Below are 23,539 nucleotides of genomic sequence, written 5' to 3' on the forward strand. Positions count from 1 at the left end.
GTTAGCGAAACGGTTAGCATAAGTTCGGCAGAACAATGTGGATCTTACAAGGTAAGAAACACGATTTAAAACAAGTTTCTTGTTTCTCACTTCTCTTTCCGGGACGGTAGTCTCAATGTTGCAAGGTTGGTTTTCCGCCTGGGGACGCTAGGGGCCGTGGGAAAAGTCCCCATTTTCACCGGAACAGGTCATTTAACCATCCAAATGATTTCTAAACGGGTTTATTACGTTGAAATAGTTGCCAAGTTCCCCTTTAACAATGAGAACTCCGTTGCATTGACGCACAATGTGCTTATAGGCCACTATAAAGCTGCTATTTCGACACATAGGCTACATTAATCATTCAAATTCTAAATTTCAAAAGTTGAAAACACAGTGCAGTGATCACTGAGGATGACTGAGCCAGGGCCCAGTTTCCCGATAACGGCGGAGACACGCTCTTACGAGGGTTTTCTACGATTCATCTTACGATCGTTCGTTTGGTTTTTCCGACTGTTTCCCGAACATGCTCGTAGCGTGAACGAGTGTGCACTGCTCTTAAGATGCTCTTAAGGGGAGCTGTCCACGTTAATAGTTCTGAAATATCCTCTGATTTGACGGTGATGTCAGGTGACTGCACGTCAGCTATAGGTCTACCATTTAAACTCCGGATCTACACATTAATTCACATCAATACGAAAATAGAAACACTTTGACATCTGCATGTAAGCATCCCAAGTAGGTTATATACCACACAGAGACATAAATAATTGTAATTATTTTAAGATTAGATTGTTGGACCATGCAATATTTTTTCGCGGTGTCACTTAAGAACAATTTGAAGATAAGAAAGAAGTCGAGTAAGAAAGAGAGGAAATGTGTAGGCTTAGACTGGTGTAGGCTACAGACTACACCACAAGTTGCTTTCTCTGCTTTTTACCTCATAGCCCTAATAAAATATTCACTTAGCAAAGATAATGTCAAACTATTCTGGCAACGTCTCGTTTCATAACTTGATTGCAGTTTTGTCCGCTTTTCATCACATTATTATGACCATTAAATGTAGGCTATTTTGCACGCTAAAATCTGATTCATCACAGGTAAACACAATAAAGAATGGGAACGTAAGATGGATTTTCTAAGTTGTAATTCCTCTGTATGTCCTGTTGGTGACCTCAGTGAGAAGTACTGTTAAGACGCTCTTAGCCGGTAACGAGAGCACTCGTAGATCTACGAGTGTTTTCACGACGCTCTTAAGCTACGATGGTTTCGGGAAACAGTCGGCAAATCTTAAGACGTTCGTAAGAGGGACTTTACGACGCTCTTAGGCTTAAGATGCTTTCGGGGGAACTGGGCCCAGGCCAAAGTGTCATTTTACATCCTCTTTCAATTAGTCAAAGCCGATAGACCTACAATATGTTAACCTACCCATAACACAGAATTTAAGCAGAGCAAATAAACAAAAAAAAGCTAAATATAAATTCGCAAAGGACCACTACCAGTTTATAAGGTAGTCTACAAATCTAACAAAGATACAATTATAGCGACGCTGCTGTAATGACAACACTTGATGGCGTTTACACAAACCGCAAATTCCCAGGGTGGGAATCTTGTCGAATGTTAGGCTACTCCACTGAACACATTCAATTGCACTCTCTGGACTATCAGACGACCGCAACCCCAGGTCCCCTGCACTCATAATGAAGATGCAAGGGTCTGATTACGATGATCGGACCGTTTTCCTCGGGGAATGGGGACCTTTTCAGCAGATAGTGTTCTTTCTGTTATGTTGCAGCATTATACCTAATGGGTTTACTGGTTTGTCTATCGTGTTTATGGGTGACACTCCATCTCACCACTGTCATATCCCTGCACACTACAACATCACAGTTCAGTGGAGAAACGTGAGTATTCCCTGGGAAGAGCACGGTGGGACAATCCGGCTCAGTAGATGCACCAGACACAGACTTGATTTGGTTAAAAGTTACTCAGACCAAGGTTACGAGCCATGGACAGACGTGAACGTTTCAGAAATAGAACAAGAGCTTTGCACGGATGGATGGGAATACGACCGGCAGCAATATACGTCTACAATTGTAACAGAGGTATGTACTGTAGCCTGATAAAAGTTTCCGGGTGTATACGTTTACTGGTCGCGAAAAAGGTAAGCTACGTCAGTAGGCTAATCGAAAGACTAACCATTCGTTATTTTCCCCCAGTAATTACACTTTGGTTTGCTCCCTTATAAATCACTACTTATGATTTGTTTTTGAGGTCACGTGGTGTTTTGTGTCTGTTTTTCCTCATTCCCTTTGCATTGATTTTAGTCATAGACACATTGTGGGCCTGCAGACTGGGATAGCCTATGTAGCAATTTTGTCTCTTCTTTTACAAGGTTCATATTTACGGGTAAGAATGAATAGCAAAAGCTTAAATAAGCTTCTCAGATAAGATCCAGTCTATAAAGTTATGGTTGCTTCAGATTGTAATCATGTAGGGCCATTACAGTCCAAAGTGCTGTTGGTTATTTACAACTAAGACCAAGTAACATGTGTAGCAGGTGTATGTGTCCCTTGATCTGTCAGCTCCATATCTCTCTTTATGGGACAAACTGGAACAAATGATGACCATAGAGTGGCAGTTCTTAAATACTAAGGAGCATTATTTATTGGGAAAGAGCAAAGGTAAATCATTGACATAGTTTTGTCCTAATCAACACGGGCAGCAATCCTGATTGAAATATTTTGAATAGACAGTGAAGGACATTGACATAGTTTTGTCCTAACCAACATGGGCAGCAATCCTGATTGAAATATTTTGAATAGATAGTGAAGGACAGTGAATAATTTGTAGAGCCATTGCAGCATTGCACAATGTAGGTTATAGTAAAAGTTAAAATATTGTTATGTGGTAAATTCAATATTTGCACAGGTGAGCTATCGTTTCAAACAATGTGCAAATAAAATAACACCACGTCTAACTCTGTTGTGCTCATCATACAGTGGGATCTGGTGTGTGCTGATGACTGGAAAACTCCAATGACCTCCTCAATCTTCTTCTGTGGGGTCCTTACTGGATCCTTTGTCTCTGGACAGATGTCTGACAGGTGATTAGAGAGAGAGAGAGAGAGAGAGAGAGCTACATTTATCAAATATAATAGCAGTTACAATACAATATGCTCAGCAATTAAAATAACACACCAACAGCACACAAGAAAAAGAACAAGATACAAAATGGATCAACCCATAAGGCACCGCAGACCTACCATATCTAAACATGTATTCAGTGTGGTATTCGGTATGTTTACCTAAACCATAAAGCCCCACTGAATGTTGCTTACGTAACAGCTGAACTCTGTATCCACAACCATTCAATTAACAGTCAAAGCTTTCACTACAGATTGGAGAAGTGACATGTGTGACACCTTACACAGATGGATTATAATACATTGTTTATGCTTTTTGTAAGACTGTCCTTAACATTTATCTTATTGAAGTGCTGAACTTTATAATAAAGATACTCTCAAAAAATTAATTCCACTTGAAATTCATGTTTGCTTTTACATTAGAAGATGAATGAAGTTATGTCCTTTTCGAAGCAGTCCTTTTCGAAGCAGTACAATGACTTGTAGAGCTGAGGTGGGGACAAGCTGAAAACAGACTCTTGTTGATACCAACTCTGTGCCCTTATTTTGTCTTTGTTTGTCCTCCAGGTTTGGAAGAAAGATGGTGCTCTTCTCGACTATGGCAATTCAGACCATTTTTACCCTCATTCAGGTCTTCTCCCCATCATGGCTCTGGTTTTGTGCCTTTTATTTCGTAGTGGGGATGGGACAAATATCCAACTATGTAGCTGCATTTATTTTAGGTATTTATTATGTTTGTCTTGGATTATTATTTTACTCATTCATCCATTAAAGCTGTTCGTCCCTCACTTTTTAAGTATAAGGTGGCCAGAGTCTGAGAACACCAAAGTCATGGAGAAGCAAAAATGGTCATGCCCAACTTTGTAATCGCCAGTAGATTTAATAGCTTTGTACCATGTGCGATTATTTGAGTGTGTGTGTATGTGAGAAGATGTGTGTTATGACATATGGACCCTTTCAAGAGAGTTCCATTATCAGCATCATAGTTGGCCCCACAAGACTTCCTTTTTAACATTCCATGTGTTATCTTAATGTAGAGGAAGTAGATTGGGGCCCAAATAGAATGTTCAAGCATTGTTTTTGTTTACCTTGTTGAAAGGGTCCATACATGTGGATATTTTTACACAGCTTCACTTGATGGTGCATCTGAATCACTTGTCTGCCAACAGGAATGGAGATTTTGAGCCCGTCGATCCGAGTCCTGTTTGGGACTCTGGGGGTGTGCCTGTTCTTTGCTCTGGGCTACATGTTGCTGCCTCTGGCGGCCTATCTTATCAGAGACTGGCGCATGCTGCAGCTTGCCCTCACACTACCAGGCTTCCTCTATGTTCCTCTATGGTGGTGGGTGTTTATATATATAATATGGTGGTGGGTGTTTATATATATATACTGATAGTATATATATATCTATGGTGGTACACAAGGAAGGGGAGGTGCTGGCAAAACTGAAAAAAAAAAAAAACAGGACATTTATAAAAACAGAAAAAAATAAACAGGACATTTGAATGATGCACACATCATAAGCATACACTATACCTCTGTCATGTGACGCGCTTGTGTGTACAACAGCAACATGTACATCTGTGACGACTGCTTGTACAAAAAACTTCAAATTCATGTTTGGAAGATGGCATTCAAGGCATACACAACACTTTCAAAAATCAAAGTGCCAGCTGGTGCTGGTGGAAGTGCTTTCAGTTGGTGAAAATTATGTGGAGGACCACAGTAATATATGCAGTAACCGGTATTACGTAACAGGATCAGGACGTTTGAGGTCCCAATATATGAAAATAATGGAATGGAAAGTTCTCATTATATACATGACTATATAATGACTATAACAAGGCTCTCCTCATCCGGTTTGCAGTGACTCTGTTGATGGTGTTTTTGAAGGTTCATTCCAGAGTCTCCTCGGTGGCTTCTATCTCAGGGCAGAGTGCAGGAGGCTGAGGCCATAGTGAGGGACGCCGCCAGAAGGAATGGAGTGGCCGCCCCAGAGGTCATCTTTGAGCGAACTCAGGTCAGAAAGGTTCACACGTGAGTGTGTATGTGTGTGTGTGTTGGGCCGTGCTGTTGTCAGTGGCACTCTGCATATTTGCCATATCTTGTAGGGACATGTAGAATGTCAACTTCGCTTTAGGTGTTATAGACACTTTCAACTACATAAACAGTCATGTCCGATACCAAGGCATTTCCTGTGGCACTGAGCTAACGGTAACTCGGGGATAAACAAAAATAAAAAAAAGAAGTTTCACTGTTCACATTTCGTGGAGCTCTACGCTATAGTCCGAAATAATGTCACTATATAGTATCTGTATTTGTTTTGAGCATTTTAACCGGAAACCCTCTAGGGACAGATTGAAAAGGTCTATAAATTCAGACACCAACAGCTGTCACAACTTGATTGTTATTGAAGTTAGGCCATAAAAGGGTTGTGCTGCCAAGGGTCAATTCTTTCTTCCTGAAGAGTTCATTGCCCTGCACAAAGCATCTTACTATTTGATAAATGACCCATCAACCCATGATCTTAATTACTACAGTAAGGTTAAAAGTTGCAGGCATATTGTCCATTTACTATTCACACCAATTTGTCTAAAATGTTAGCACTGACATCAGGATGGTGCTGAAAAACATTTGGATATAATTGGACTCTCTATGAATACTGTAGAACCTCCTTAATACCAAAGAATGCAGATTATTTTATGTCAGCTGAAAGAATGTGTGTGTATGTGTGTATGTGTGTGTGTGTGTGTGGTGTGTCTGTGTGTGTGTGTGTTTGGGGGGAAGGCACGAACAAGGTTTCTTCTGGTTCACCACACAATCATGAGGTGAATTTGACACCAATCAAAGCTAGTTTTGGTAGTTGATAGAACCACACTTATTATCACTCAAGCGTGCAACATTGGCGAGGAATTTACAAAATAGTGGCCTCTTTGTGAACGCATTCGTCTGGCTGCAGAGACCTTTGTAATTTTCCACAAAGAGACCGGAATGAGGCTCACAGCAGAGAGTTCCGAAGTCCTACCGTGATGGGGAATGTCAGTCACTAATAGGTCCACAGCTCAGGATTCACATGAAGAGCTCTTTTCCAAAATGCTATATTTACTATTTTAATGCATTTTCATAAATCTTTTTTTGTTTTTTTTGTTTTCCAAGTCATTTCAGTGGAACTGTAATTGTGTTATTGCTATTTGATTTATCTTTACTCAATCAAAACAACACACTTTTATTGATATTACCTGAAATAAACAATTAAATAACATGAATTATTAATGTTTTCATAAATGCCGTTTTGGAAAAGAGCTCTTCACTTTTAAGAGTCTGCAGAATACTCTTCAACACTTTTGTATTTGATTGTACCATTGGCATTGTGTATTTCATTGTTATGGTAGAGTTTTTGTAGTTTGTCATAATTTACTTTCTGAAATAGACACTGGTGAAGTCCTTTATGATGAAATATCTGTAAGTAATTTCCCTGTGTGTGTGTGCATGTTTTTCATATATTATTGAACAATATTTGAGATCTGTATCTAGACTGTTGCGGTTAATAAAAGGCAATAGAAGAAAAAGGAGATAAATCTGTTAATACTTTGGACCCCCCAAAAATATAAGAACTCTCCTTGACATGGGGAGGTGCAAGTGAGTCTGTTATTATAGCTGTGTGTAGTAAATTGTTGACATTTCTTTTGTTTTGTTTTGGAGTGACATTAATGTCTTGTACCACACTGGCCACGCACATTTCAAACATACTTGTTATGACACGTGCACTGTAGCCAGGCAACCAAGCTGAAAAAATGCAGTCCCACAACATCTGTGATCTGGTGAGGACCGACAACATCCGCTGCATAACTATCGTGCTGTGCCTGGTCTGGTGAGTGCCCGGTCTCTAGCCATGTGGGATAGGAACAGAAAACAATAAGTGAAGCTGTGGTAAAGATCAAAGAAAGCTTCTCCTTCTTAGATCAGCCTCTCTCTCTCCCTCCCTCTCTTTCTCTCTCTCCTTCTCTCTCGCTCTCTTTCCTAGGACTACTCTCTCTATCGGATACTTTGCCTTGTCGCTGAACACGGCCAACCTGCATGGGGACTCCTATTTGAACTGCTTCCTGTCTGCGGCCATTGAGCTGCCAGCGTACACCATCGCCTGGCTGATGTACCGGTACTGGCCTCGGCGCATGTGCCTCTTCTCCACTCTCTTCCAGGGAGGCGTTGTGCTGCTTCTCATTCATCTCATACCACAGAGTAAGATACAGTATGGTACTGTATTGTTGCAGATACACCAAAAACATGTTTTTTTATTCATTATTACTAGCTAAGATAAGAGTATGCTTTCTGGAGTTGTAAGCACTGATAAATATTGATAAATACTGATGAATATTCACAGTATACTTTAAAGGAAAATTCTGGTATTTATCACTTTGAGTCCCTTTTCTGGTTTGTTTTGGATGAACTAGAGGGGTGGACACCGAAATGTTGACGTTGAATGATCAACCTAATTAATTAATGTAACATTAATGTACCTACTATATCATCAAAAATACCAGGACTTTCTCCATACTCACAGCCTCTATACCACACATCCCATTTTGTATCCCTCTACAGATATGATCGGTATTGCCATCACACTAGAGATGCTGGGGAAGTTTGGTGTGACGGCTGCCTTTGCTATCGTGTATGCTGTGACAGCAGAGCTCTATCCCACGGTGCTGAGAAACACAGCACTGGGCGCCTGCTCCATGGCATCCCGGGTGGGGAGCATCTCTGCTCCATACTTCATCTATCTGGGTACAAGAACCACATCACATTGCCCCCCAAAATCCATGACTAAAGGGCCAATCACACCAGGGACAATAACTATAACCATAACTATACCATAACGATAAAAGCGTCCACAAGAAAAGCATCCGTTTCTTGTGCATTTATTCAGTCAAACATTCAGACACTGGGTTTGGATAAAAGCAATATTAGTTTAGTTGAAAAAATATTATTATAATAAGTATAATATTAAAAATAATTATTATATCATTAATTATTGTAGGATCAATATAAGATACTAATTTTGTACAATATAGAATACTAATAATTACTGAATTAAACATATATATATATATGTTAATGTTGTTTTGGTCTAACCTCTTTTTGGTGTTTTTTTTACGCAGGGAACTTTTACCAGTCTCTGCCGTACATATTAATGGGCACTCTGAGTGTCCTCTCCGGGTTGCTCAGCCTCCTGCTGCCCGAGAGCCTGGGAATGCCGCTCCCGGACAGCATCAATCACATGCAAACAATCCCATGGTGAGATCCCAAAGGCCAGGCCTAGCAAAACCTTGTGCAGTAAAATGAAAATATTGTGAATGTGGAAACAAGTTGGTTGCGCAGATTAGGTGGTATAGCGGATGGATAGAGGAGTAGGGGTGCTTATCCAATATTGCATTGTATCTGGGCTTCATCATAAACATCATGAACATTTGAACTGCATGATTTTCTGGTTTCAGAAACTTTCTGTACAAGTTCACTCAGGCTGTATGGCAAACTTTTTGTGATCTTCACAACATTGATCTAATTGTGCATGCATTTTTTCAGCTGCAAGAGAAGCGAAAGATCTAAAACGTACAATTTCACCAGTGTTAAAGGAGACGAGGACCATTCAGATGAAACAATGGTGGACTCCACAATTAGTGGACTGAAACAGTGAAGTTACTATAGTCAAGATGTTATACAACTAGTCACATTCCTTTTTCACTTACACATGCCAGTGTTTTTATTAGTAGCCTACAGTCAAACATCTTGTGCTGAGTAAAAAAAAACCCTACAGTAAACATTCACATGTCTACATTCTCTCACAGATACCCTTGATACATGCTGCATCTTTTAGAATTTAAAGAATGCCAAAGATACAAAACGAAAATAAGTGAGAACTAATAGAACTGTAATAGTGTTTTAAAAATAAAGAATAGCCTGATATTCATTTGGTAACAAATCAAATGAGTGCAGGATAAACTGTGATTGCCATTTGACTAAGTTGAATGATTCTTTGTGTTTGAAAATAGTAAAATTTGTCTTTGTCTGCATTTGTGATCTTTTTCTAGATAATAAATATATGAACTGTCTGTTAAGATGGCATACCAAATTTGTTTATAGTTTGACTTCCAATAAGACTTTATTTGTGAGCTTGACTTGCAACTTCTCATTTGGATCCTCTTCTTTGGAAAAACAGGAACATTTGATCCTGATAAATGGAAAAAGGCATACAATTATATCATTACTTTAACAAGTTAGCTTATATGCTAACTTCATTTTTTTCTTCATTGAAACTGTACTTGTGATGTAGACTCGTTTTAGGGGGATTATATGTAATGTTAAATCACTTTGCAATATCTGTATCTTGCTTACTTATGGTCTCAACCTGCAACCTGCAAGACATGCAGTATTACTGTACCTATAACATCATAACAAGTATGAACACAGATAGACAGATAGATATTGATTGATTGATTGATTGACAGACAGGCATAAAGAGAGATAAATAGATAGATGGGACTAAATTATCATGATGGCTTTCCTGGGGAATATGGTTGCGTTATTCTCACCGCTCCCTTTGATGCATCGCCTCTAAGGTCTCTGGCAGAGGCCTTCTAAAGCTCTCGGGCAGCAGGAAAGTGGCCACTCCTGACACAACACACAGGCTCCCCAAAACCATGTGAGGGAGGACAGCATGATATGCATCTGTAGAGAGACAAGACCATCGCATGGGGAGAAGTGTTATGGAACCAAAGAGCATACGTTTTGTTGGCTCTTGGCCCCCTTCCTCACATATCCTCAATGGCAGGTGGGAACAACACGTGCCACATATGCATCTCTCTGTCCTTCACATGACCATATATCATTAAAATGAATTAGAAGATGACATCAAAACGAGTTGCCTGATAAAAGCATCCCTGAAAAACGGGGAAATTGTTGCATATGTGGCTTTAACTTACTTAAATAGAAGAGGTAGGGAGCGACGGTACTGCCCACACGAGACACCATGGCACAGGCCCCCACTGCAGTGTTCCTGATCACCGTTGGATACAACTCGCCGGTGTAGACAAACATCAGGGCTGTTCCAGTGGCTATCCCAAACTTGCCCAGCATCTCCAGAGCCCTGGCGGCTGTTGGCAAATCTATGTAATCAAATCATGTGTGTCTTTCATTAGACTGCCAGCAAGTCCCAGAGTTTTCAGGCTTATACTATGACATGTCTTCCTTGCACAATACAAAAGTATGGGACAGCAACATAAAACAACATATTTAACTATGCCTAGTGGCCTGGTTGCCTTTAATTTACCGGCTGGTGCTATCTGTACGGAATAGAGAGCAACCCCTGCTAGCATCATGCTAGTCATGCAGGAGAGCCTCCTGGGGAGGAAGTGCACAGACAGCCAGCTGATGAGGTAAGCAGGAACTTCGATGGCGGCGGAGATGAGGCAGTTGATATAGGGGTCTCCATGCAGACGGGATGTATTCAGAGACAGGCCAAAATAACCCATACTCAGAGTCATCCTGGTGGCATAAAGCTAATAATGATGATGATGGTCATATTATTATTATTATTAGTAGTAGTAGTAGTAGTAGTAGTAGTAGTAGTAGTATCTCTGTTTATCTCATATTAGATCCATGTGATAAACATTACCCATTCCCCTGTGCAATTTTTTTTCCCTACATTTTACACACACTTACCAGACTAAAAATAGAATAAGTGTTATATTTCTAATTTTGGCCACTTTAAGGAGATCCAGAAAACTATATTTCACTGAGGCTTTAGGAGATCCATCTTCTACCTAAAATAAACAAAACATATTGTCTTATGTTTATTTCAAACTGTTTTCAAACTTATTTTTGCCATTTTTATTTTACTTTAGATGCAATAATGAGAGTTTTCATTTTTAAGTCAGGTATAGGGGTTTTCAAGACATGATGATTTTCTGATGTTTCTTTGTTAATTTTTCTATTAAGTACCTCCAGAAAGATGACATCTGGAGCAATGACTTTATTCCTCCTGGCGGCGTCCCTCAGTATGGCCTCCGCCTCCTGCACTCTGCCCCGAGACAGAAGCCACCGAGGAGACTCTGGAATTAACCTACACAGAAAGATACTCACGTTGAACAACTTTTTACAAACAGGCTTATATTTTCTAATATGAGCTATATAATGACCAAACATAAGGATTAAAGCAGAGGTGGAAACCTCTGGCTAGAAGTTAACCCGTTTAATCCCAAATTTTCCCCTTGAATATATCAAAATAATGTGTCTTGAGTAACCCTATGAAGTAATCAATTACTATTTTTTCAAATTTTCCTGAAAAAGTGGGTGAAAAGGAGTATTTTATGCTTGGTCACAATTGTGACCGTTGGCAAACAACATAGTCCGATTTTAGGGATTTTCACACATTTCACTGTGCAATCATCTAATTTTCAATAAATTCCAGTCAGAGATGATAAGGGGACATTGTCCCAGGTCTGTTCTTTACTTTTAATTTTGTATCACAATACAATACTCAACATTGCCTCTGCAATTCTCTATTACATTATAAGTGTGCCGATTTTTCCATAGAAATGGCATTATATAACACTATTATGACTATAGTGTAAACAACACCACCCTACAATACAACAGCAACCACAAATGTTACAAAAAGTGATGTTGTTTGTCAGTTTGTTTGTGTTTATTATTGTATTATTTAATTTTATAATTCATTATTTATTTAATTAATTAATTAATTAAACAACAGATTGTCCTGCAAGTCTACTGCCATACTGCCAGGTCTCCTTTGCTCAGTGGTATTGTTAAGGTCACTAAATGAAGTGAACCTATGTTACCTGGTCCCTATATATGCTCCAAAGGCCTTATATTCATAAGGCCCTATGTTCCCAGTGTCCTATGTATCCTGGGACCTATGCACATTTGGGTACCTATTATGTGCTTTATAAAGCTGGAGGACCCTGGAAACATACAATGCTTGACCTGGGGAACACAGGACACCTGTCCATGATCCCATCACATATAAACCTGAGGAGCATAGGAGCCTGCTCTGACTTCAGTTGTTGGCCTAATCTAGTGTCAGAGGGATGTGATGTCCACTATATTGCTAAATTTGATTAATTTTACCACTGGAAATGCATACAACAGTATTACCATATGAGCCTGTCTGGCATCAAACACACACGTGGAGAGGTGTGTTTTGGTGAGTGCTGTTAAACATATTTTCATCACAGCATGCAACTAAGTAACTTGCCATCTTCATAAGGCCCTATATTCCCAGTGTCCTATGTATCCTGGGACCTATGCTCATTCGGGTACCTATTATGCGCTTTATAAAGCTGGAGGACCCTGGAAACATACAATGCTTGACCTGGGGTACACAGGACCCCTGTCCATAATCCTATTACATATAAACCTGAGGAGCATAGGAGCCTGCTCTGACCTCAGTTATTGGCCTAATCTAGTGTCAGAGGGGTGTGATATCCACTATATTGCTAAATTTGATTAAGTATAAGTATATATACTCTTTTGATCCCGTGAGGGAAATTTGGTCTCTGCATTTATCCCAATCCGTGAATTAGTGAAACACACACAGCACACAGTGTACACACAGTGAGGTGAAGCACACACTAATCCCGGTGCAGTGAGCTGCCTGCATCAACAGCGGCGCTCGGGGAGCAGTGAGGGGTTAGGTGCCTTGCTCAAGGGCACTTCAGCCGTGCCTACTGGTCGGGGTTCGAACCGGCAACCCTCCGGTTACAGGTCCAAAGTGCTAACCAGTAGGCCACGGCTGCCCAATTTTACCACTGAATTAAGTAAGGTTCTAAATGCATAATAGGAAACATTCTGTAATTTGGACATACAATAGTGTCAGAGCAGATTCTTGAGACACTTTTTTTTTGATCACATGAAGCTTTGCTTCTGGTTCGTCTGACTGGTCCCTGTGGCAGAGGCCCTTTACTGTACATAAGTGGAGGGGGTATTGTTGGGAAAAGGGGTGGGGAATACATTTTCTGGTAAGGTTGTTCATATCTACTGCAAGTCTCTGCATAAATTCAGCCAATATGCCTTCAACAGGCTGACTGGCAAGTTGATTATACCCCCCACCACCTTGTTATATGTAATATAATAGTCAAAAAGTATAATGATTTACTGTTTTTTAAGGTGTGATTGTAAAATCTGTCAGTTAGATCTGATATGTGCAGGAAGTAACAAGGAAGGGAAAATGAAATTAAAATAAAGAACAGCATAGAAAATCAGCTAATACAATACTTATGTATAATAGTGGTATAATGGATTTTCTATGTAAAAATTGGCACTAGAGAATTTCAGAGGCCATGTAGAGAAATGCCATGTGATACAAATACAATGTTCAATGTTGTACAATGTTGTTTCCCAACGGTCACAATTGTGACTGTCATCATGTTCACTCATGCTATGAGAACGCTGAACAAAGTTCACATATTTCAATTGCATCCCTCCATACTAGACACCTTAAAGATTATGTGTGCCAAAAATCTTTGTCCTATGTGTACATAAAGATACTTTTCTAAGCTTTAGTTTGGGAGCTTTTGGGTGGACATTTTCTGGTCAGGGATGCAACCAAAACATAAGCAGCTCTGGCCATGGGACAAATTACACTACACATTTGGCACTGCACATATTTAACTGAGACCCTTTCAGGTTTCTATTTTTGAGAGAAATGTATTGATAATTCATCCAGTAACAGTTTTAAAGGCACAAGAGCAAGGGTTTTTTGTACGGTCACAATTGTTAAACGGGTTAATGTCCTGCTAAGTCACTAAACCAGCTGATTTCTCTCATTAGCACACCTCATCAGTCAGATAGATCAGCTAATTAGTGGAATCATCTGTGTTAAGTGCACAGGTAGAACCAATGCAAGGTAGGATGTTCCCCCTCTGAAGCTTGACTTTCTGCCGCTGCGAAATTGTACTGTAGTGTTATTGTTGTTGCGCATAAAGTGACCTTTGGTTCTATGCCATTGCAGTCCCCAATACTTACCACCAGAGGGGGATATAGATCAGTCCAGGGACAGACAGGACAACCAAGAGCATCCTCCAGTCACGTATGTAAAATGCAATCAGAGGCAGCATCATATAGCCGATGGCAAAGAAGAAGCAGACACCGAGTGATGAGTAGAGGACTCTCACAGAACCAGACAGAATCTCTGCACCTGTCAATATGAAAGAAAAGAAAAAAGGACTTAAAACACATTTATGCATGTATTTATTGGCACCCTTGGTAAAGACGGGTATAAAAAAACATATTTTTCTTAAAAACTCAGGTAACACTTTAGTTTATGGAACCCATAATGTTCCCCATCAATACATAACTAATACTGTATGTGTATATTAGGTTTTTATTCAACAATTTCTTATTCTTACTCAAAAGGAGATTTATTTTTTGTTAATTCTTAAGAAGCAAATTTTCCCTGTCAGAATATTTTTTTTAATAATTTGCTTCCCTTTAAGGTTTCATTGCTTTCATTGTGAAACTAAGATAACACGGCAATATACATTTTTTATACCCCTTTTTACTCATCTTTACCAGGGAAGCCAAAAATGTACAGGTATGTACAGGTGCATCTCAAAAACATTGAATATCATGATCAAAAGTTATTTTTTCCTGTAATTTATTTAAAAAAACTGAAACGTTCATATAATCTAGATTCAAGTCACATCAAGTGAAATATTTCAAGCCTTTTTTAGTTTTAATCTTCATTATTAATCTTGCTGATTATGGTTTACAGCTAATGGAAATAAAAAATCTAGAATATCAAAAGATTAGAATAAAAACGTTATTATACAGAACTGTCAACCTGAGATCTAATCAGCTAAATAAGTTGAAACACCGGCAATGGTTTCCTGAGCCTTTAGTCTGTCTGTGGGCAGGTCAATGGATTTTTCCATAAATTTCAAATTTGTTGAGATGCACCTGTATATGTATGTATAAGAGGTAGACATTATGAATATTTTGAATACCTAAAACAAATGCTGCCACGTAATTTGATATTTGCCCCATCCCTACAATGAAGAAAATAACAGAGAACATTTCCCAAGATGTGGAAAAAACCTGAATAAATGTGAACACTGTTTGGATCGTCATGGTCATGAAAAGTACTGGTTTCCTGCCACACCTAAACATAAAAGAGAAAAAAGGAGATATACATGTTACATTGGCAGGTATCTTGCAAATGCAGTGACAAGGAACTGGGCATTAAGATTTATATTAGTGGACATATCCAACTATAGTACAGCGGTTAAGCCCTCTAATCAAGGGGAATTGTTCCTTTTTTAAAAAGGAACATGAAACTTCTACCATAGTTAGGTTATACCATAAGGTTTATTTTCAGATTGGGAGGGAAGTCAAATTTGACCTCTGAGGCCCGGGAGAGGTCAAATTCAAGATGGCCGCCAATAATATTCAAAAGTGCCTCACGTTGGAACCAAACAGAGTAGAAAAACACTTAAGGTGTCATTTCCCACTAACTTTTGGGTGCCCATTCTGTATCTGATAACTTTAAGCCACCAGAGTTCAAGAAAATGCATTTATGTAAAGGTCAAGGTAAACAAAACATCAAAATATTCATTTTTTTATGTACCCTATGTACCCCAATTCATTTCTTTGTTGTCCCTGTATTATTCAGTTATTAGTTGTTATTTCATGAGATGTGTGGCTAATTTAATTTCTTCACAGCACAGAATTATCCACAGGTGACCCCCCTAGACCATTTTCACAGACCACCTGCCATACCACCGCTGGTCCTAGACCATTTTCACAGACCACCTGCCATACCACCGCTGGTTAAAAAAACCCTGCTTTAGAGAGTTGTTGCTACAGGCCACAGTACGCACAATGTAGAGAGCACTTCAATCGACATATTCTAACAGGTAAACATATTGACTATGAACAAACAATATTATTACATAATTACATAATATTATTCATGTTGCAAATTAATTTAACCATAGCCAGGAAGGAGTTTTCCTTGGTAGTTAGTAAAGTTAGTAAACATCATGGACATTGATCAAAATAATTATCCTAGCTAAACTAGAAGACAGTCTGGAACATTTATGTGAGCTGAAGCTAGTTTAAAGATTGAACAGAGTATATTGTAGATATGTCAGCTTGGTAATGTGAAATTTGTTATGGCTCAGAGGTCAGAGGTCAAATTTGACTTCCCTCCCAAACTGAAAAACTATGGTAGAAGTTTCATGTTTCTTTCAAAAAGTGCACAATTTTCATGGTTACCCGCTGTACTACTATGAATTAGGAAGGCTGGACCAGATACAGTACTATGCTGTAGTGCTATCTATTCATGTCATTCAACCAAGTAATCTGATCCAACATCCCATTCATCCATCTATCCTTAAACTTTCAGTAAACTTTCTTATTACCAGTCTGACAGTTGACCAGAAAAGAAGGACCCAAATAAGACACCAATGAAGTAGACCGAGGAGGTGAACGACTCCTTCCAGCGTTGACCACAAACAAGGTCAAACTGCAAGAATCAGATGAGACCTCAATTTCTGCCATGGCATTGCTAGTGTTTCTACTCTCAAATGCCTTAATTATTTGTACAATAGGATCAACTTGTACAAGATACATTTGAGAACACAATTCATGTCTGTCCCTGTTTATGCAGTTATGATATTGAAATAATTTTTTTCTATCAAATAATACAAGACAGTTTCCATCACCATTATAGAAAGTGTTTTGCAGTTAATTTTCTTTCAATAGTTTAGTCAGTCATCAAAACCTCTGTGACGATGGTTGACTGGTAGATATCTTTGCTGTAGCTCCATCCATCCAAGCATTTCTCCTGTTCAATGTCTGTGACGTTGACATCCAGTCCAGGGACGAGACCTCCATCGGAGAAGTTCTTCACCACATCCAGCCTGTACCTGCTGCACATGCTCTGTTGTGCCTGCCCGTCCACCGTCTCGGACGGGATAATGGCCGCTCGCCATGCCTCGGTCAGGTTCACTTCGGGGATGAGGCAGTGGTGGGATGGTGAAGCTGCCAAAAATATAACTGAAAAGGCACTGAATCCATTGGGGATTGTACTGAAACAGAGAACAAAGAATACAACCTGCTGAAACTGTCCCCACACCCCTAAGAAAGCAGTGGTTTGATCATAGTCCGCCATGACACAACATTTTGAAGGATCACTTTGTTGTATGATAGTCAGTGGATGACTCAGTCTAGTTACACATTCTACCAATGTGTAATGATTCACCTAAGAGTGTGAATGTAAGTGTGACCATACCACTGTAAAACTTACAACCCAAGAGTTAGGAGCCTGTTTGACTTAGGAAAATGAGAAGATCTGTTCCTCCATTTAGCTTTTTTGTTAGGTCTACAGTAGACTATAAGGAAATATGCACTCAAAATGACTCAAAACCCACCACAGACAAAAGGAAACATGAGTCACTAAAATTATTTTAAGATAGATTCCATTACTTTTGCACTTGGGTGTTTGTGTGATGCTGATACAATGTATATCCTTTTGATGACCAGGTGCTTGCATGTCTTCAATTAATGATTATTGCAAAATCTTGAAATTCTGCAGATTAGTACTAATTTTCATGTCCCTAATAAATAAGGATTGTTTCTCATGGCACAAATACAAGACATGTGCTGCAGCTATAATTATGGCACATTAATCTGCACAAAACATCAGCTGAACACACAAACTCTTCCCAAAGTTTTCTTAAACACTTCTTTTTTTTTGTTGTTGTTGTTGCTATTTTTTTTTTCAATGTTATGGTACATAGGCTACACGTGCTTGCTCATGCTGAGAGAAATCTTGACCAGGACAACATTTCACCTAGTCATAGCCTAATTAGTTCTCACCAATTAATGCTTAGTTGTTGTTTGTAGGCCTATGTTGTGGTTATTGTTATTATTCTGTTAAATGTTAGCCTTTTTAGCCTATTAGTAATATTGTTTATATGACTTTACCTTAAACTTTATTTAAGCTAATTTATTAATGTTTACTTAAGTCATTTAAAGTTTGGACAAAGTGAATCCATCACGCAGCCATTTAAAACACGAGGTCATAGGCAGGGGTGAAAGTAAGCCGGTACTGGCCACCACTAAAATATTTGGAGAGGGTACGCCGTACCGGAAAGAAAACTATACTGTATCTGAAAAATATAGCACTTTCAGCATGACAACACAACTGCTAACGTCAAATTACCAGAAGCAACACGTTTCCCCCAAAATATATTTCACAAAATTTCAGTGCCCCTTGAGATGCGAGTTTACCTGTGGAACTTTTGATGTGAAAGTTCGAGTTTGCAACCCGAACATTTGTATGAGTAGCACCCGGCGGCTTTTTTGAAGTGTTGTGTGTATGTCCAGGTTTTTTATATCATCTATGTTTATGCATTTGTAAATATTTCTGTCTATATCAATTCATTATTTATAAATACGATGTACTTCCGATGAGAAACACAATGGACGTGGCTGATAGCAAAGGTATGACAAAGGTATTAGCTAACTAACAGAATGCTAGCTAGCCTACTAGTTGTCAAAGTTTGATTTTTAACCTAGGCTATCAGTAGCTAGCAGTCAAATGACAATAAATAGCTTTCACCTGTGATCGCTGAATATGGATTCTTCGAGTCCACCATCGAAAAGAAAGTTTTATATGGGACGTCATCAGTACAAGACAAAAAGGTAAGGATCTTGGGGATAAATAAAGTATCTATCTATCTATCTATCTATCTGGATAACATAGCAAGCTACAAGTTTTTGTTTACAGTCACGGTAGTAGTTGATGTGGTGGTGGTGGTGTTTGGGTGGTTGGTTGTTACTTTTGGTGCGTTCAAAAGCCTTTGTCACCCAAGTGATTGCACAAATGAAATATGCAAATCTGTCTGTTTAGAATGAGTCTCATCTAAAAGGAAGTTGGAAGGGAGAGGGGAGAGGGGAGAGGGGGGGGGGGGGGCGGGGTTCAATGAGACGTTCAAGGTTCAATGAGATGACACAGTTCGACAGGGCTATACAAGAGATTAGAGTAAACTTTACTGATACTTTTAACTTACTGTAACATCATCTTGCATACCCTCACAACCATAGCCTGACCATACTGCATCTGAAGCAGAAAGATAATGAACAGGAGGTAGGAGACTACACTTTGGCCATGGATCAGGAGATTCTTGAAGCCTTAGATGATCTTGACCCTGGTGGGACTGGAACAAAGAATGGAGTGGAAATTCATCCCAGTTCATCTGTAGGCGTTAAAAGAGTCAATTCTACAAAGGAGAAGAATAAAAGCTCCACAACCTCTCATGATATATCCAAACCGGCAGGCCAAGGGACAATCCCAGTATCCCAGGGTTGTCAGAAAACTTGGAAACGGTTGGAAAATGGTAAAAGTTTGGTACAGAAACTGCTCTTCAGCGAGGACGGAGAAGGGTTACACTCAAACCATGATGCACAGAAACCTAAAAGTGACCCGGACGAAAAGACTTCTGACACTCATAAAACAGCCCCCACACAGGCAAAACTGTCTGACAGAAATCCCTCTCATCCTCCAAGAAAGAAAAATCAGGATGCTGAGGAATCTATGATTAAAGGTAAACAATCAAAAAGCACAGGAAAGGACTACATCCTCTTCAGCCCTACCCATGTAGCAGCGGCAAAGGAGAAAAAAGGCCACCAGCTGCCGTCTCGTTCCCTGGGCAATCATTCGGTGTCAGTGCTCACTCCTCCCTCTGGCCTGGAGCAGAGCTCTCTGGGGGAAACGCTGGCTGATGCAGGTAGAGTTCAGTGCTAAAGATGTAGGCCTAGGCCTATTTTCCTAGAGATGCAAGCATTTGGTTTAACTGTTATTTTAAAATTAAATCAAAGCTCAGCAGTCAGTGTTGTGATGTATGAATGTGAACAAATTCAAATCGGATCATTCAGTAATGTGAATGAATGGTCTTGTGGATTGAATGATTCGAAACTGAGGAAAATGATGAATATATGTGTACAGGGGGTATATGAATTTCACAGATAGTAATTAATCATTTCATATTTATATATTGCATAGTTGTATCATATATACACCCCTCAGGTGTTCATCAGTGCATAAATAGCTATCATCTAGGCATGTTTTTGTACAGTGATGGAAGTGGAAGCCTTTGAAACCAATACAGTAAACCTAGTAAGCCTTTTCGCCTTATTAATACGTCTTTAGGACTGAGTATGCATATGGCGATTCCAACTGATCTCACAGACAAGCTACTTCTGTCAAGCTGGGGCCTTCCCAAGCCTGTGCTTGACCGGTACCAAAGCCGGGGTGTGCAGCGCATGTTTGAGTGGCAAGCTGAATGCCTCACCCAGAGAGGAGTCCTGGAAGGCAAAAACTTGGTGTATTCAGGTAAAAAAAAAATGTTTTAAAACATTCTGCAGCATTTAAGAATCGCCATGTGGGTGCTGGCATGTTTTCAGCAAGATGTTGAACAATTGTTCATAGTCTTCGCTGTGATTGTAATTAATCAAATGCAGGATTTATTCAAGTTATTTTTTATGTGTCCAAATTAATGAATTAACTAATTATTTAATGAGCAGTGATTCACTCATCCTATTTTTAATGGTTGAGCACATTCTGCATCCTTATTTGTATGTTTGTTTATTTTCAACATTTCAGCTCCTACGAGTGCTGGGAAAACTTTAGTGTCTGAGTTACTCATTCTCAAGAGAGTCCTTGAAACGAGGAAGAAAGCTATATTTATTCTACCATTTGTGTCTGTGGCCCGGGAAAAGATGTTCTATTTGCAGGTTGGTTCTTGTTTCTTGACCACTTCCGTGTTTTTAAAGGAACCGTATGTAAGAAAAATATTTCAATTAATCATAAAATGGCCCTGATATGTCACTAGACATTAAGAAATAATGTTCACTTCAAATACTTATATCACTGACAACAGTAGTCCGGCCAGGATATTGTCATTTAAAAAGTGAAGTTGCAGCCCTCAACTGATGTTGATGTTGTGTTTTGTCATGTCATGTTGTGTTTTGGCCTGATGCGCCACCCTCCACCTATCTACTAATCACAAAGTCAGTAGTGTTCTGCCATCCGGGTTGGCGACCTCGACTCAGGGGGGAGGGGGAGGGGATACACCGCTCTTCAGTATTTTGAAAGTGATTGCAGTACCAGTTTTGGCCACAATCTTACATATGGTTCCTTTAACTGTGTGCATGTTTGTTCTACTGAAAGACTATAGAAGCACTTATACTCATTATGATCTGTGACTGTTCACATTCACGATTATCAGTTCTTTTTTATCTGCCATCTAACTGTATTTGACTCTGAATGTAATCAACAATTAAAAGATGGATAAATGGATAGATAGATACTTGATTAACCCCAACGGAAATGTAGACATCCACAAGCTAATATACACATACAGAACAAAGGAACATACTGCAGTAGTTGCAATAAATAGCAATAGCAACTCTTGCTTACTCATTGATTGATGTGGCCCGTGTTGCAGGATGTGTTCCAGGAGGCGGGGGTGAGGGTGGAGGGTTATATGGGCAGCACGTCCGCTGCGGGCGGGTTTGGGGCTCTGGATGTGGCTGTATGCACCATAGAGAAAGCAAATGGACTCATCAATAGGTTGATTGAAGAGGACAGAATGGACTTGTTGGGTAAATGCTATATTTTTATTGATTTATTTATGTTGTTTTTACTTATCTCTGATAATACATATCATAGCATGCAATGGTTGTTATTTTGAATGTTATTTTCATCTCATTGTAATAAGCATTTCATTTCCATTTGATATTCCATGTATTCCATGTATCCATGTATCTTTCTATGTTTTTTATTATTATTTAAGCATAATGGCATTTTTTGTCTTCAGGAATAGTGGTTGTAGACGAGCTGCACATGGTTGGAGACTCTGGGAGAGGCTATTTGCTGGAACTTCTACTGACCAAGATTCGCTTCATTGCACAGAAAACCTCAACTGCAGATACAAGGTCTCGATCTGCATCTCAGTACAATCATTGCACACTTTCTTAGTATGCTTTCTTAGTATGCTTTCTTAGTATGCTTTCTTAGTATGCTTTCTTAGTATGCTTCTATAAGTCCCTAGAAAACTTGAATATTCAGGACATGAATATTGACATCCAATACTGCTTTGACAGTATGCCTGTATTTTGATCTTTGCATAGATCTTTGTCAGAAAAAAGCCAGAGTGTTTCTAAGGAAATTCAGATTGTGGGGATGAGTGCCACGCTACCCAATCTGGACCTCTTGGCCACCTGGCTGGATGCTGAGCTTTATCATACAGACTACCGACCCGTCCCTCTGAAAGAGTGGGTGAAGATTGGCTCCAGTGTTTACGATGGCTCAATGGCCCTCATGAGGAAGTTCCAGCCTGCTCTTCAAGTTAAGGTCAGGAACAAGGCTACCCGGAAGTTAAGATAAAATGTTAAAATGTAAAGAGTAAACTGAGATCTGGAGAACCACATGTTGAAGAGTTCCACAGGTGCAGGTATTTATCTAAACAATGTAATTTTAACCACTCTGGGATTTTCCCCTCAGAAATGTTCCACTGCACTTTGCATCAATGTAGTTTGTTGTTTGTACAAGCACTATCCAGGTTCCTACAAGGTCACTTAAGGCAGAGACTTTCTAATGTGGAGACACAGCACTCAAAAAATACTCCATAGAAATGCATGGGGCTAGTTTGTCACGCCAATATGGCCGTTGTCTACACATATCCCACCCCTTCCTCGGCAAAACGTCGACATGTGAATACATTGAGCAAATCATGTGGTGTGTTGTGATCTCGCCGCTGGAGCAAGATTGGTGTCGTGAAGCCATGCGCACGCGCAGTTCGACCCAAAGACTGTGCCCGATGAGTGCCCATAAAACGTTGGTATATGGCCGCCGAGTGGAGGGACTTGCCTAAAAGGACTTTGCTTAAGGTCACTTGCCCTGCTTAGCCCACTGAAAATGTCAAGTGTTGTCATTTAATTATTGTTGCAGTGACTGCAATACTTAACCAAATGAACGATGAGTGTAGTCAAAAGCCTGCTGTGTCGATAACAATTAATACATTTTAGTAAATGTAGTGCTGTTTAAAACTGCTAGCAGTCAGTATATTACAAATCTCCACACCACATTGTAAGCCTGTGTTTTGAGACTGTTCTTTCCTCCCCAGGGTGATGATGACCACATTGTAAGCCTGTGTTTTGAGACTATACAGGACGGTCACTCTGTATTGCTGTTCTGCCCCTCTAAAAGCTGGTGTGAGAAACTGACAGACAGCATTGCAAGGGAATTTTACAACCTCCATCACAAAGGTACACATATAAAATCACTCACAGGGTTTGGGCTTAAGGTTCTCAGGAACTGTGCCAGATGTTAGG

At 39.6% G+C, this 23,539-nt stretch overlaps 3 protein-coding genes across 9 annotated transcripts in view; 2 read left to right on the forward strand and 1 right to left on the reverse strand.

Moving 5' to 3' along the window:
* slc22a21 (solute carrier family 22 member 21) lies at positions 1–9,133 on the forward strand. Of its 3 annotated transcripts, XM_042091028.1 has the most exons (11): positions 1–51; positions 1,870–2,084; positions 2,982–3,085; positions 3,692–3,846; positions 4,294–4,465; positions 5,018–5,144; positions 6,898–6,995; positions 7,149–7,363; positions 7,724–7,906; positions 8,281–8,416; positions 8,705–9,133. In XM_042091028.1, exons 1-11 carry the CDS (start codon positions 36–38, stop codon positions 8,814–8,816), a joined length of 1,533 nt encoding a protein of 510 aa, XP_041946962.1. In that variant the 5' UTR covers positions 1–35; the 3' UTR covers positions 8,817–9,133. The 3 variants fall into 3 exon arrangements, with proteins under 3 accessions (XP_041946962.1, XP_041946961.1, XP_041946963.1); XM_042091027.1 differs by lacking the exon at positions 1–51 and having other exon boundaries at positions 1,303–2,084; XM_042091029.1 differs by lacking the exon at positions 1–51 and having other exon boundaries at positions 1,307–1,883.
* On the reverse strand, positions 8,857–19,265 carry LOC121708419 (solute carrier family 22 member 4-like). 2 transcript variants are annotated; one of them, XM_042091032.1, is made up of 11 exons: positions 19,216–19,265; positions 16,923–17,229; positions 16,561–16,664; positions 15,145–15,299; positions 14,165–14,336; positions 11,120–11,240; positions 10,841–10,941; positions 10,449–10,663; positions 10,102–10,284; positions 9,712–9,847; positions 8,857–9,350 (listed from the first exon to the last, which is right to left on the reverse strand). In XM_042091032.1, exons 1-11 carry the CDS (start codon positions 19,263–19,265, stop codon positions 9,257–9,259), a joined length of 1,638 nt encoding a protein of 545 aa, XP_041946966.1. In that variant the 3' UTR covers positions 8,857–9,256. The 2 variants fall into 2 exon arrangements, with proteins under 2 accessions (XP_041946966.1, XP_041946965.1); XM_042091031.1 differs by lacking the exon at positions 19,216–19,265 and having other exon boundaries at positions 16,923–17,360.
* The window catches only part of polq (polymerase (DNA directed), theta), a 17,328-nt gene continuing 12,266 nt past the window's right edge, over positions 18,478–23,539 (forward strand). For all 4 annotated transcript variants that reach the window (XM_042091015.1, XM_042091019.1, XM_042091018.1 and 1 more), the window contains exons 1-8: positions 18,478–18,847; positions 19,250–19,932; positions 20,355–20,537; positions 20,808–20,938; positions 21,652–21,808; positions 22,024–22,141; positions 22,337–22,559; positions 23,332–23,473. In XM_042091015.1, coding sequence (XP_041946949.1) covers positions 18,780–18,847; positions 19,250–19,932; positions 20,355–20,537; positions 20,808–20,938; positions 21,652–21,808; positions 22,024–22,141; positions 22,337–22,559; positions 23,332–23,473 — 1,705 coding nt within the window. In that variant the 5' untranslated portion in view covers positions 18,478–18,779. The remainder of the gene's footprint in view (positions 18,848–19,249; positions 19,933–20,354; positions 20,538–20,807; positions 20,939–21,651; positions 21,809–22,023; positions 22,142–22,336; positions 22,560–23,331; positions 23,474–23,539) is intronic.

This window comes from Alosa sapidissima, chromosome 5 (genome assembly GCF_018492685.1).
Source record: "Alosa sapidissima isolate fAloSap1 chromosome 5, fAloSap1.pri, whole genome shotgun sequence".
Taxonomy (NCBI): Eukaryota; Metazoa; Chordata; class Actinopteri; order Clupeiformes; family Clupeidae; genus Alosa; species Alosa sapidissima.

What these genes read in the sequence shown, in the direction of transcription:
- slc22a21 (XM_042091027.1), top strand. Translation starts at nt 1,680, where the DNA reads ATGAAGATGCAAGGGTCTGATTACGATGATCGGACCGTTTTCCTCGGG. An exon ending in TGTAGCTGCATTTATTTTAG is followed by an intron (nt 3,847 to 4,293) that starts GTATTTATTATG and finishes GTCTGCCAACAG; the next exon opens with GAATGGAGATTTTGAGCCCG. An exon ending in ATCGTGCTGTGCCTGGTCTG is followed by an intron (nt 6,996 to 7,148) that starts GTGAGTGCCCGG and finishes TCTCTTTCCTAG; the next exon opens with GACTACTCTCTCTATCGGAT.
- LOC121708419 (XM_042091031.1), bottom strand. Translation starts at nt 17,312, where the DNA reads ATGGCGGACTATGATCAAACCACTGCTTTCTTAGGGGTGTGGGGACAG. An exon ending in AGTCAACCATCGTCACAGAG is followed by an intron (nt 16,665 to 16,922) that starts GTTTTGATGACT and finishes TGATTCTTGCAG; the next exon opens with TTTGACCTTGTTTGTGGTCA. An exon ending in CAGATGTCATCTTTCTGGAG is followed by an intron (nt 10,942 to 11,119) that starts GTACTTAATAGA and finishes TGTTTATTTTAG; the next exon opens with GTAGAAGATGGATCTCCTAA.